The 15,451-nt window shown below is 36.6% G+C and overlaps 1 protein-coding gene across 2 annotated transcripts in view; it reads right to left on the bottom strand.

Annotated features, from left to right (window-relative positions):
• LOC150082973 (cerebellar degeneration-related protein 2-like) overlaps nucleotides 1-15,451 on the bottom strand; it is a 187,962-nt gene that overhangs the window by 124,536 nt on the left and 47,975 nt on the right. The window contains exon 1 of one of the 2 annotated variants that reach the window (XM_090377703.1): nucleotides 7,124-7,541. The exons of the other annotated variant lie outside the window; for it this stretch is intronic. Within the exon in view, the coding sequence (XP_090233829.1) occupies nucleotides 7,124-7,229 (106 nt within the window). The 5' untranslated portion in view covers nucleotides 7,230-7,541. Of the gene's footprint in view, nucleotides 1-7,123; nucleotides 7,542-15,451 lie in introns of those variants that run through there. 2 annotated transcript variants of the gene reach the window in all.

Genomic DNA, 15,451 nt, shown 5'->3' with positions numbered 1-15,451 from the left:
ATTATCATACTGTTTTTTCTTGATATTATGTTCTAGTCTCCAAATAAATCAGTGTGACAATACTTTCACGGAAAGTAGTAATAAATTCAGTAGTAATTTTTTGTTTTTCACTTATAGTTACCAAAACAACCAAACATCCTTTACTCTTCTAATAAGATGAACTGGTTTTAGATAAATAAAAGATTTTTTTCAGCAGCATCTTTTATTTATTTACCAAACGAACTGCTATGCTTCAGTTTCCTCAATGCAAGAAATTAACTACAAGGGCCCTTTCATAATAAAATCCATAAGAAAATTTATCTATCCCAGAGGTATAGATTGATCTTATTATTATTATCCATATGGTACAAGGCAGCCTAGGGCTTATGTTTAATTATGAAATACCAGTAAATATCAGCATGGATACCATAACACCTCTGTGGCAGCTATGTGAGTAGTTACAAATCAAAGTGCACAATATCCTCTTGAAGAACATCTCTCCACTTGTTAATGTTCGGTAAAACCAGTATAGTTTGGACTGATTGAAGAATGACTTCAGAACTAAAACTCTAAATTGTCCCCCCCACTACCAAATTGCTGAACAGCCGCATATGATCTTTAATAATCATATGAAACTGTCGTTTCAGTTTCTATTTCACTGAAGTCACTGTAAATGAGATGCAAATGAATGAATGATTTGATGTTTAACAGCAGATTGGCAACCTAGACCATGATGTCTAGGTTGATGATGCAGTCACAAAAGAACTGGATGCAGGGAATAACTTTGATATTATATACTTGGATCTTAGAAAGGCTTTTGATACTGTTGCACATGGAAGACTGCTACACAAATTGGAGCAGTGTGACATTGGAGGCAAATTGCTGCTATGGATAAAGGGGTGGTTGAGGGGGAGAAGACAGAGAGTGGTAATCAATGGACACTGCTCATCGTGGACTAATGTTATTAGTGGAGTCCCTCAGGGCTCAGTGTTGGGTCCATTATTGTTTTCTGTATTTATAAATGATATTGATGATGGTATATCGGGCTTAATGTCCAAGTTTGCAGATGATACAAAGGTTGGCAGGGTTGTCAAGGACACTACTGACACTATGCTGCTGCAACAGGATCTGGAAAGGTTGAGCAGATGGGCTGAGAGGTGGCAAATGAAGTTTAACATTGACAAATGTAAAGTACTACACATGGGAAAAAGCAACCCCAGAGCAACGTATCAACTCTGTGGTACTACACTGACAGTGGTAGAGAATGAAAGGGACTTGGGGGTGATTGTGCAGGCAGATATGAAGTTCTCTGAGCAGTGCAGACGGGCTGCAAGAGTAGCTCATGGAGTATTGTCAATGATATACAGGAATTTTTCCAGCAGGGATAAGGAGGTGATTATTCCATTGTATAAGGCAATGGTCAGGCCACACCTAGAGTACTGTATGCAGGTCTGGAGGCCTCATTTCAAGAAGGATGTAGAGCTGCTGGAATGAGTACAGAGAAGGGCAACAAGATTAGTGAATGGAACAAAGGGGTGCTCTTACGAAGAAAGGCTTAAGTTTTGCAAATTACAGTGTCTGGAGACTAGGCACCAGCGAGGTGATCTGATAGAGGTGTATAAAGCCTTGAATGGTTTAAGCATGCTCAATGCTGATGGGATTCTTCCTCTAGCTCAGAAAAATCACCTGAGAGGGCATAAATTCAAATTGGGGAAAGACAGATGTAGGATAGACGTGCGGAAATTTGCCTTTAGCCAGCGGGTGGTTGGTTGGTGGAACAGACTGCCATCCCTTGTGGTGGAGGTTGATAGCCTAAATAAGTTTAAGGCTCAGCTGGACAGGTATTTTGAACGAACAGAGGGGTGAAGTGGAAGGGGGTTTTTTTTTTTTTTGGCTGATGCTGCATATGCTTGCTTTCTTGCATCAAATGCCTCTACTAATGCTAATGTACCAAGTCAAAGTTAAAGGCAAAAAGAATTCATAGGTAACCTATAAATAAGGTTATTGCATCAAAAAATTTACAAACAAAAGCAAAAACATGAATAAAAACAGAACTAAGTATACACGTGTATATATATATAAAAAAAAAATTTTAAATAAAATCGCACACAATGATATATATATATATTTATAGTTTTTAAAAACTTGATTTCAGAGACTCATTGTGAGATAAAATTTGATCAAATGCATAAGGCTCAGTTAGATGATTAAAAGTGCTAAAACAAACTTGTGGACAAAAAATCCAGGAATTCAGTTAAAATGTGTCTTATTGTTAAGATCTCACAAGGCTCATAACATAGCAGGGTCGTCGGCCCTCAGTGGTGAAGAGGAATTGACACATACAATGTCAGAAAAAAACCAGTCTCTGCCAATTATTTACTAATTATTATTATTATTATTATTAAAATCCGTTTATTAAAAAAATAGCAAGTGTTTGCTTTCACCCCTTATACACAGCCGACCGGCTAGAAGGGTGTACAAAATGCAAGAATTGCAATTATATACAATATATAAGAAGGGTGTACAAAAGCAAAAATTACAATTATTTACAGTATTTACAATATAAGAAGAGTGTACAAAAATGCACGAATACAATTATTTACAATATTTACACAAGTGCGTATATTTACAATATTGTTTACAAGTTCACTCATTGTCAAGATTATAGTTGAAGTAAGCAGTGCGCTTCTGAGATGCTCTTCACTCTGTACTGCTTGCTTTCGGAGTATTTCACAGGGTCTATTGTCAATGAGTTGAAAAGGTTCACTGCGTTGTTTGGGAAGAAGTTCTTCAGACAGCACAGGTTGGATAGTTTAGAATGCAAAGGTAAGTAGGGACTGTCATTACTGCGTCCAGCACGCTGCTTCTTAATAATGTAGTAATTCTTCTTAGTAATGCTGCTTCTTAATAATGAATGTACCAAAGATGAATTAGCAGTGTCACTAATTCTTCTTTGAGAACACAGCATACCAACAGGTTATACAGTCTTCACACTCTGATGCTTGTCTGGGTAATCCAAAACCTAAACAACAGCCATTGTACCTATTCTATGACCCACTGTTGCTAACATCAACTAGCTTTCTCAGAATCTTATCCAACATAAACGGTAATATTTCAGGCAGATCATCCACTCACACAGAGTGTCATCCCCAATGCTACTCTGTGTCAGATCATTTAAAGTAATTTGCTAGTTCCCTAAATGCACACCCTTCACCCATCCTTTGTGTATATATTTTTCAAAAAGCAGTATACAGTTTCCTTATTCAGCTGAAATCTGATTTCAAACAATCACCAGAGGCAACAGATGTCCCACACCAGAGTGCATCCGAACTGAGTAAAGCTAGTGTCGGGTTCTACTCTGGCATGTGTGTGTTACAGGAGTTTAGTGGCACATAAGTGCCCTGGCTATAATGAACTTATCCATGAGAATTGTTCTATAAAACAATTATAAATTTTAACTACTTCATTTTGATCACAGAAACCTGTTCAGAATTGGTCAAATGCTCTAATTTGTTTCAGAAAACAAAAATTTGATAATGTTTGCCTCACTGCCAATGATATGGTGTCATTGGTTCTCAAGAATTATCCAGAGATAAAAGGATTGAAGTTCTATCCAATTGATAGTGGGGTCCAAAAAGAATATCTAACTGTTAGAAAATCTGAACAAAGTGAACACTGAGGTAGATATCGCCCATGAGTAGACCGAGCCGAATCAGGTAAGTATATACCATTCATGCAATGGCAATTTATCATCATCCAAAAGCTGGAGTGTCGAAATTTAGATCCTGTTTTGAATTGATAAAGTTTATTATTGGTTTGAGTGTGCCATAGAGTCGTCATAAGAGGCATGCTCTTTATATGATGAGATTTTAATCACAGACTGGAACAGGGGCAGAGGGGGGGAACAGCTTTGTCAACCTGGTCATTACCCCCGTTCCTGGAACATACTAAAATCCAACAAAAGGGGACCAATTTAGCATTCTTCAAGCTACAGTAGCAGGCTTCTGGTTTTATTTAAAACAGGACAAACCATGCAATGACATGATTTAACTATGGGAGTCAATGTAAACTACACATTTTGGAAGAGGTAAATACTGATTTTTTTTTTTATTTGATTGCATGTAATTCTACTGAAAAGCTGCTGTTTTCAGATGGAAAAGATGCTGATATGATAGCAGAGGAGAAACAGCTGTGCTCCAATGGCAGAATGCAATTTGGATGCAATGGAAAGAAATCAATTCTGAATATGAAATACATGGAACTGTCTCACATCATCAAGAGGAGAAAAGTCCATTGAGAAGTTAAGGAGGTAAAAGATAAACTGCAGCCATTATCAAGCCACTGCAGGATGGAAGCCTCCTCAATGATTCATGTTGCAGGAAAAATGGACCATAATCTGCCACGCTGTTCCAGTGTGGGTTGGCAGATCGACCATATTTAACAGTCAGGGGCTTGAACCCCAGTCTGCTCAAAGAGTGTGTGCTACTGCACTCCCACTCTTGACCACTCAGCTACAGAAGCCTTATAGTGTACAAGGAGAGTATACTCACTCTCCTTGGACTGGCACCTCCGTAGCCAGGTGGGCAGGAGCGGCAGTGTATAGCACACTGCTGCTTGATTAGACTGAGGTTCGAGCCCGTGACCACCAAATACGGAGGATGCAGAAAGGTCAGGGAATGACCACTGCATATCCCCGGAGCAATATGGCTTTAGTTGCTAATGCTCCTAAAAACCAAATAACAACAACCTCCTTGGACCACCATGATGTCATAACAGGACAGTAAGTCATTGCCTGTTGAGAAAAGTAACCTTCCAATTCTGTGTTAGTTCAAGGAGGCAAAGGCCTGATGGTCTTAATCTCTTGAGTTTATTCCTGTAGCTTTTGTAATGGCAGATTAAAAAAGGTATGGCACAATAGGATGTAAACAGAAAGACAGCAAGTTTGTTATATAATAAGAGCAGCAGAGATTTTTGTGATGATAGTTGCAAAGCAACACTTTCTCCCAACTGAAGGACTCTTTAATAAGGCCAAAGCAAGTCTTAATATTGGAAGGACATGCTAAGGACAACAATGTTTTAAATGCATGGGATATTAATACCAGTGCAACAAGCTTAAATAACTTTAACAGATGTGCTGGCAATAAATATAGGAGCACTCATTCTGAACTGACTATTGCTAATTTGGTGCAATTTTGAAGAAAAGGACAAAATGCTTTGCTGCAAAGTATACAATTTATTTTGGAAAGGATAGAGTGGGGATAAAGGGGTAAAGTTATTTGTCAAAAACAGCCTGCAACAAGCAGTTAGGAAATGTTCCCTCCCTCTCTGGGAGAAAAAATGTTCTCTGACCCCCACAGGATAGTAAGCAGTAGACCAAACTTGGTTTATAAAAATGAAATGTTTCTAGCCAGGTTTTGGTATCAGTGCCACCGACAGGACAGGAAATTATTCCAAGTAGTGCCACAAAACAGTTTCATTTAATCAGCAAACCAATGCCACAACAAAAGACTGGCATGCCCATTCTCCAATTTAATTTCAGTATGAAGCTTCCTCCTAACAATGCATTCCAAAAACTCCAACCATCTATATGCATTCATTTTTGCAAAATAACAGTATGAAGCTGCCATGCACAAAAATCCCCCAATTACAAAATTTGTTACTTCCACTAAAAACTACACCAAACCTGTGACACCCCTGAAATCCCTCATGGTGTAAAGTGGAAGAAAAGAATACTTATCCAATTTATCCTGCTCTTTATTCTGATTTTATCCATTGCACCAACAAAATTACAAATGTGTGGCTAACAGCGATGTATCACTGTATTATGCAACTGAACCCAGGGTCTCTTAGCTCAGGAGACCCTAAAAGGGAAAAGAAAACCTCCCAAACTAAATTACAGTTCACTAGTGTCCCAGCTCATGATAAAACAGCAGTAGTTGTTAATATTAACACACTTAACATAGATATAAGAAAGGGGTGCTACGTTTAATAAGATGATTTTCCTCATCCATATCCTGAAATGCTATTCCTCTATTAAGCAATAGATCTCTAATTCATATCTCCATCACTCAGCTGAAAAATTGTTATTTGAGTGAAGACTAGAAGTTTCACTCAAATAACAATTTGCAACAAAACGTTTAAACAGTAGTTTAAACGTTTGGTTGCAAAATTTCAGGGTAGAATCTGTAGATCAATTTGATGGTTGCCTAGAACCAGTCTCATTTCGTGATGGGCAATATAAGTAATGTTCCTAGGGTCACTGAAATAATCTAATAATCTATGCCATTTCTTGCGCACATCACATTCGCCTTGTGTGTTAAATTCTAGTTTCGGTCTGCAATATCTGTTTAAATTTCCTTCCTCATTGCAATTTTTTTACCAAGCGATCTACATGTTAGAACGTCGTGCGAGTACGTTATTTGAGAATTCCAAAGTCAATGAACAGACAGTGGCAGAATGATCGATTAGAATTCACTGCAGTGTTTTCGTACAATACATTAAGTAAGAAATAAATGGGAAACAAGTTACAATGCGTAAATTCGAATTGTTCTTTACTAACATGATATTTAATTAAGAAGGATATTGAAGTGTTATTCCTAATAAATAGTGTACAATAAAAATATTTATCTTGCATTATTTATTCATCTACTAACCGAACTGACAACCCAGAAGTACGTATGTCGCTCGCTCTCTCATATATATATTCAAGAGATGCCAAATGAAGTAATCTAAAGAACCCCCCCCCCCTCCTTCAACTAAAATGAGGCTGATTGCGTTATAGTCGACACAATTCTGCATATAATGCAGTAGTTCCACTAGCAAAGCATCAGTAGCACGAGTGCGTGGATTAAGGGGTTAAAAAGAATTAATCAGTACAGTACTAATGCAGTTAACAATTTAGTGTTGTTCAGCAATTAAAACCACCTAAAAGCTTATTCGGACTTCTAAGCTAAAACAAGTCTAGAAGCATAGATGAGTTGTTTTTTTAAGTTTATCTTCAAAGGTGAAAGGCTTTCAACAACAAAAAAAAAAAAAAAAAGAGGAAAACATTCAAGCAGCTCAAGTGTTATTTCTAATAAATAAAAACCTGTTTTTGTTTATTAGGCAAGTGGGCCTTTTGAAAGAAAACAACAATCACACATACCTGTTTCATCCAAATCCCTCTTCTCCTCGGCTTCGCTCTCATATGTAATGAAGTTACGAGACATATGTATTTCAACTGCTGTCGTTAAATCAGCTGTAGCCATCATATGGAACGCAAAACGAATGTTTTGTTCCACTCTCCTTGCAAACAAATTTACATCGGCTTATTTACCACGAAATATCCAATTATGAAAATGCAATTTTTTGAAGGTCCACTACCGAACGTAAAATTACAATCCAAAAGTAAAAACAAACAAAATTCCCTTGCGTAACAGATAATTACTTCATTGCTTTTGTAGTTTTAAAGAAGGCAAATTTTCAGTAGAAGAAATCCCACCACGTCTTACAGCCATCTGCCGGCCATACAACTCCACACGATGCCAACCTCTGCACTCCTCGGCAAGACGTCGTCTGCCTACCGGTTCATTTAACAGCGAAGTGTATAGAAACCACTACGACGGCTGTAGGGCCCGAGATTAGATAGCATGCAGCGACCTCTATAATTCAACCACTAGATAACGAATTGAGAAATTTCCTTTTCATTCAATGCGGCCAATTATACTCCGTTCTTCGAAACAACGTAACCTTTATTTTTCCTCCAAAACAGACGATGCTGATTATTTTGTGGCAACAAGAACATACACGCTATAAACGTGGTGTTGCAATATGTTTTTCGCTTTGTACATATTCCGCAGCGTAATTAAAAATTATAGCCCATCTCACAAAATAATCCAGATTTAATATTGAAATAGTTAAGAGCAGGAAACCTGCTTGTTCAAATGGTAGTTCAGCCTTCTGCGCTCTTTCCAAATCTGTTGGCAGCAATTGTTTTTTCAACCTTTTTATACTTCTGTTTCTCTTACACTGTGGTAATTCTGTTGCAGTTTCACCTAAGGATAATGCTCGGAATTTTAGCATCTTACATTTCCTTCTAGCTCTTGTATTGATTATCTTGGAAAGTCTCTTACCATAAATTCAAGTTGAGGAAGGATGGTTGCAGGATAGATATGCAGAAGTTTGCCTTCAGCCAGCGGGTGGTTGATTGTTGGAACAGGCTTCCATCTGTTGTAGTGGAAGTGGATGGTTTGAATAAATTCAAGGAAGAACTAGAGAAATTCTTGGTGGAGTTTTTTTTTTTTTTTTATTATTATTATTGACTTTAAATGCCAACATACTGTATATGTCCACTTGCCAACAGTCATTTCGAATTTTAAAAATATATAATAAAAAATACATCAATTAATTTAATTAGGGCGAATCATAACGACAAAATGACATTAAAAAATATGTGGCAGTTTCTTGTTTTAATAAATCTATAATGTGGGCAGATCTGTCGATAAATTCCCCTTATTAGGGAAACTTCGGTCGTTCGCCGATCCATATATAATACGCGCTGGTGCGCCAGCTAGGGTCGTTTGTCGTGATTTCGCCACTTGTTACTCGTTTGTAGTGGTCTGGGTTCGAGTCCGTCGCCGCTATTCTGCAGGAATTTTCTAGGATTTTTTTCAGTCCACACAACATGCAAGACTGAACACATCTGTAGCGACATAATGCAAAACAGCGCAATTTGGTAAGTCGCTGAGCCCTAAAACAACAACAACAGCATCAGATAATACCTCCAGCCATGATTAAATGTTAATTCTAGCAAACAAATGTTATATAAAAATTATTCGGAATTCTTGAATATATTACAGCGTCCTTCCAAAAAGTTTATTATTCTCAATAAAATTGCATAACACTAAACAGGTAAAAATGTTAGTTTCGTATATTTACCGGTTTTAAAAAATACATTTGTTTATACTCCAGGCCGTCTACACAGTCAGAGGAGTTTACAAGATATTGAGAATACAAAAAACAGCACCGTATTTAGCAGTCACAGCTTGAAACCCGGTCACTCAAAACAAGTGCTTAATTTTGAGCAATGATGTCAATTTTTTCAGCATATTGAAGATGATCTCTGTAGTTTTTTGGATTGAGGCACATGAATACTATTTTATTGTTTTAATATACATTTTCATCCGAAATTCTTTTATGTCATCGATAAATTCAATATGATCCGGATGAGGAGAGGGATGAATAGATTTATGACGATTTGTGGTTATTTCTGAAGTGGTAGAAGCACAAACCCATAATTTTGGAGGAAGTCAAGAATCACCATCGATATAGTTTTCCACCAGATAATCTAAAAATGGTGTTAATATGATACATTTTTATTTAAACCTCGACAAAACCGAATGTATAGCGGTCACCTACTTTTTTGCAGTTCTGTAAGCATTTATCCAAATTTCCATCTTAAAGAATTGCTATTTAATATTTGCGTCTTTATATTCGTTTATGACAGTTAACTGTTGAATTTTTCGTCTACATAAAAGCGATAAATTAAATGGGCAAGGTTATTATTTCATCATTACTCTACATATAGTTATGTGAATTGAACAAAATCAGCCATAACTTTCAAATTATTGCATGTGTACTTTCATTGAGAATTACTCAAAATACTAGTGGCATGCAATGTCCCTTCTTAATTTCATGAATGGCGAATGTTTGTTGAAAAAAAATTTTCAGGCGTAATCAACTGTCTCATCAGTAACAAACTGCAAATTCTAAGCTCCCCTAAGGAATTCTTGAACGTCCCCCTCCTTGGGTTTTATGATTGCTCTTCAACAACCGTAAAAACTACCAGTCGGATTTAGGTAAGCCAGTGGCATGCCTAAATTTAGGGACCATAAAAATAAGGCAGCGGGATCCTGGATCCTGCACCCCAAACCATGAACTCTCGATTAATTGCGCCACTGCACTATTTTAAATCCAGCCCTGGTGGTAAGATAGTTTCGCCACTGTATTCCATCGACATATATACCGTCACAAATTAACAAAAATTTAATTTTCAGGACATGAAAAAGATGATATAACAGTAATAACATAATCTTACTGCTACAAACACACTATCAAATTAATTATTTCAATCTGAAGGCTGATCAACGTTCATGTATACGCATATTTATTGTCTATTGTAGTGATATTTTCTATGGTCATAAATGATTTTTCAGGTCTGATGAGTGAGCTGTTCTGGCTCATCACAAAAATCTTGGTTACTTTTTTCGAATTATTAGAGGTACTGTAGCTTGTTTTCAATTATTACACAAAAAATATCTATATAATGGAGGGTTACTATTAATTTCAACGTTAATATGAATTTTATGTTCTTGGGATCGACACAATTTGATTGCCCATTTTAAATCCGAAGAATATACCTCGGTGTTTTTAGGTTTTTTTTTTTGATCGGTGGAACCCTATTTCATACAGATACGGATATGGACTCATATCCACCAGAAGCAGTCTATTTTAGTTCTAAAGGTTTGTAAAGACCAACTCCACCGTCTTTAGTGATTTCAATTTATTTGAAGTTGCCGTTCTTACACAGAATTTCAGTATTTTTTTTTTTTAATTACTGTAATATAATAAAGTAGTTAATGTAATATCTGCATTCACTCTCACTGCCTACATCACTAATCCCATGTGGTGACCTTGAGTTCATTTTCGTGGTTCTAACCATAACTTGGTGATTCATCTCTTCGATATACGGTACTGTACTGAAGTTTTTAATCCCATTAGCCAGAAAATCCTCCCACACCTTCCTTGTTTACTCGTCTTGTATATGTAATCGTAAAATCCCTTAATAACCTTGATTAAAATTTAATCTTATACCACAGTTACGAATAACTTTTCGCAATGAGCGTAGTTGTACTTAAGGATAATTGTCAATAACATGAACATGAACATTGACCTTCGGAGTATACACGTAGACAAAGGCTAGGAACGAAGGTTTTCGAAGAATCCTACTCTACACTTCTGAATTAACCCTTTCCTTATAAACCAGTTTAATTGTATGCTTTATACAGATTTACAGAAAACGTTGGTCTTTCACGATTATGAAATTTTGAAGATATGTCCACCAGAGAGTATTTTGTTGCATAATTTGCTATGATGTCTTTCTAACATAAGAATGCTGCGTGTGAAGCTAATGTAATTTATTTACTGATTAAATAATAATTGTACACGGTGGGCGAGAAAATGTACCCAGGGGAAGGAATTCTGGAATAACTCTTCCAATGATATAATAATTTTTTTAAAATAATTTTATTTCATTCAAATGTTATTTATTCAGCTATTTTATTAAATTCAAAATCTGTAAAAGTTCAGATTCGCTCTTAAATTTCAAAAATTCAACAAAAAATCTTAACGTAAGCTTTGTCATTATTCACATGCATTCTACAAACAATGTTTGTAGAATGCATGTGAATAATGACATTCTACAAACAATGTTTGTAGAATGCAAACTTTTAATGTTTCATAAATTGGTCGTTTCTCTTACAGTCATCCCTGATAGTTTTTCAGTTGAAAGTAAGCTGCTCTCCTTTCAATTCATCAGTTGCGTCAAATTTCAAATACTTAAGGCAGTGGGTTTCAACAGGGGTGCAGCAGCAACACTCCAGGGTGCACGTAATTTGGGTTTAAGTTAAATAAACTTATTATTTTTTAAATTATGTTTATTTCATTATAAAAAGGTGTACAGTATCTTTTTAATTTTTTTGTGGTGGTCTATAATTGACGTTTACTTAGTACCTCTATATAAAGAACAAAATTATTATATATATATATATATATATATATATATATAATTTGTATTATGAAATGTAGTTTTGATAATTATATTATTGTAATAACTATCATATAACATATGTTTTTTTTAATTTAAAATTTAATCTTAAAGCTATTATGTATACTATATATGAATATGGTGAGGCTGGCATGTAACTAGCAGAAACAAATAGCTCATGTTGTTATTGATGGCATATATTGAGAGGCGCTAGCCCCTTGTTAACGTGCCTTTCGATGTAAGCCTTATTCAGTAACGATATTATGGTAATGTTGATTATTATATTGATTGTTTATTTTGGAATTAGTATGACTTACCTATATAATGGGACGGTTAGGGCCCTTAGTTGGTTATGTTTACAGCCAGTGGCGTAGCTACCATGTAGGCAGGCAAGGCAATTTGGCTGTCTCCTATTTTTGCAATTTTCATTAATTAAGTAGGGGCCCGAACATATTCTTTGCGCCTCCGGGCCCGAAAAAGGGTGCTACGCTACTGGTTACAGCTTTATAGTTTGAAATAAAAATAAATATATCTCTTATTTTCGCAGGCTTATGTAGTGTTCAATCATTTCTGATGGCATTAATCTTCCCTGTCCTGAAAACCTGAAAACCACTGACTTAAGGTGACATGAAAAATAACCCCAAAATTCAAACGCATTATAGCTCAGCCTTTCTAGGAAATCCCTCCTCTTCTTTTTTGCGTCCTCGTATGTACCACAATTGTGCAACATACTGTCCTCCCACACTGTGTGGAAGACTTTAGTTCGAATATCGTCAATTACGTGAGGAATTTTTATGGCCTTTTTCACAACGTGGCTGAATTAATCTGTCTCAGCAAGGGAAGCATAGTTTTTCCCTCTTCGGAAATTCGAGTTTTTCGTCCAGCTAACAGGAAAATCGACCACAGAACAAGCAATTTACAGACAAACATATACGGCGCAACATGATCTAAATCACTGATGCGCATAAAAACCGTACAACTCTCTTGTCTCAGAAAACGGAACACTTGATTTTTCCAGCATATAGGCGAGTCCAATTTCTTCTTTGTTGCGAATCCTTATGTTGCCACTCAATAGATAGCCGCTTCGACTCCAGTTCACCGTGGTGTTCTACCAAGCTCTCATCATTGGTAACCATGCTGTCAAGAAAATCATTCCCTATGGTCTCATACCACTCCAGCAGCTCGGCACAAGCCTGAAATCTCTGTTCCATGTGATCTAGCATTAGTATTCATGGAAGATCCCTTGCACATAATTTCCTGTACCCTAGATTGCTCAGAATTGTTTCAGTTCGTCAAACATCTATTTTCACTCTTGCACACATTTTCTGATCTTAATGTGTCGGATTAAAAAATCAGTTTATCCATTCTCTCCTAATTTTATGCCAGTCACTGCAGTGCGAGGCAGAGCCGTGCCGAGGCGAACGAGGCTCTTGCCGCAGATGAAAAGCTGAAAGGAGCACCAAAAGAAAGATAAAATAATTGCAAAGCTTTGCCATGATTAACAGTAGGGCGCAATTTTTCATTCATTCTGGTCTAAGGTACTAATCTACTGCCTAACCTTGCTCACTTCGATTCTCATTTCCCCATAAACTTTCTTCAAACTCGACGAATCTCAATGGATGCAATGTTCTCTGATTCAGAAACTGATACACAGCCGCTCCATACGCATAATTTCGCGAACTACTACAGCGCTGCCACCTGAAGTGCAATGTTGAAATGTGAGGGATATTGGCAATAACTTTTTAAATATTCACCTGATACCATTACATTTTGCATTGATTGCGCCTCAATGATAAGGGAAGGAATGCCTGCACCTATAAGACTTTCACAATTGCCTTTGTGCGTGCGGTTTTTTCTTTTTATGGTAGCACCTATAGGACTTTCATTACATCCTATGGATACGAGATTTAGTCAAAAGTTATGCACGTGCACATAATTTTGGTCCGCCTCCTCGTGGCGTCGATGGGTACTCTGAAGCAGCCTTCCTGATGATCGCTGCTTCCTAGTAGCAAAGTGGCCCACACACTACACCCATTTCTCACTATTTAACTTTTTTTTTTTATGTATATCATCACAGAGTACCAAGGCAGAGTTGAGCTAACGTTTAGGAGACGCCCTGTACAAAACTCAACACATGTCCACATTACATTTTTCATGGAAAAAGACAGGAGTGGTAAAAAAATGAGGCATTAGTTTTGGAGCGGCCCTCACATAATGCAAATTTAACATACTGTATATCTGATAAATAGAGAAGAAGAACCTGCTTCTGTTTAACAACATCACACTATCAAATCTAAGGTGTTCCCCCCCCCCCTTTAACAACCAAAACCGTGTTTTTTGAAATACTGTACAGCACAGTAAATCGCGTTTGCACTTTTGCTGTCATACTAAATTTTTTAGAATGGTGAACTGTTGTTGATGTTCTGAATTGCAGCTTGAAACTTGTACTTAATGAGAAATTTTGGTCTTTTGCAGAAAATTCGCACATTCTGAGCAATGATAGCCTCATTTAAACATTATTTGACCAGTGAACGCACTTGTACAGACATAACACACGCATAATGAAGTTTAGTCTTTGATGTGCCTAAAACCTTACAACATAACTGTGTAGTCTGACAATTTTAATTTGCAGTCGGGTGCACTGTATTTCGAAATTTATTCAAAATGCTGTGTAGTAACACTGCAGATTACAATTAATAAAATACTTGTATATAACAATAAAAAAATAACATTGGTATATAAAAATTGAAATAGTGGTGCGAGTAGGGGGTAGTTGATATACATAGTAGAGAAAACATATAGTAGCAATAATATTGGAGAGGAAACAAAAAAAAAAAAAACTGTTTGCGCTCTCGCTCTCTCTCAACTGTATAGAGGTGACCCATTGACATTTTAGCACAGATTGTTGTCAATGGAATAACACAGTTGTCTTCAGATCGCTGAAAACAACTATCTTGTTAATGGAGTAATCTGTTCCGCGTTTAAGTTTCCTTCCTTCCTCTGGCATATGGAGTTCATTGTAGATGTTTTTGTTGGCAAATTGAAAATAACTACAATGACATCACGTTATGGTTTTTTTTTAGTTTTTTTGCAAATTTGAGGACTGATCATTTATTTATACCAGTGGTGGCCACTGGTTAGCATCTCCTGTGACGTCCCACATTTGCTGGAAATGTTGTCTCTTGCCAACTAGGACTAAATCCCCAAGGCAAATCTAATTTGGATAAAAAAAAGTCAGACAATATTGCGAATTCTGTTTCTGTATGAACTTCTCATACAGCTTAACTTCATGTTGGTTTCAAATTTGAAGCTTTTAATTATACCATACCATCGATCTACCAATCTTATGCACGCAGGGCTGTGTCGGATTTTTGTTTCCTGCTATATTGGACATCTTTTTTTGTAACATTGCGCGTTTTTTGGATAATCGGTATTACAATGAAAGATCTGCACAGCTGATCGCGAATAAATATAACAGTAGACAGCTATCTTGAAGTGTATCTAATAACACAAAAAAAAAGCCTATTTGTTTGTAGATAGAGAAGCCTGAAAGAATTATGGCAAAGATGCGCACACCCACATAAAAACATACTAAAAGTATTACGACACCAAGAGGAAGACAACATATAACGGCAGATTTTAAGGTGCAGACACTTTCACCTGTAATAA

Source organism: Mastigoproctus giganteus, chromosome 7 (genome assembly GCF_048544385.1).
Source record: "Mastigoproctus giganteus isolate SK-2022 chromosome 7, ASM4854438v1, whole genome shotgun sequence".
NCBI lineage: Eukaryota > Metazoa > Arthropoda > Arachnida > Uropygi > Thelyphonidae > Mastigoproctus > Mastigoproctus giganteus.
Note: the sequence above shows the minus strand (reverse complement) of the source record. Positions and strands in the feature narration are given on the sequence as shown.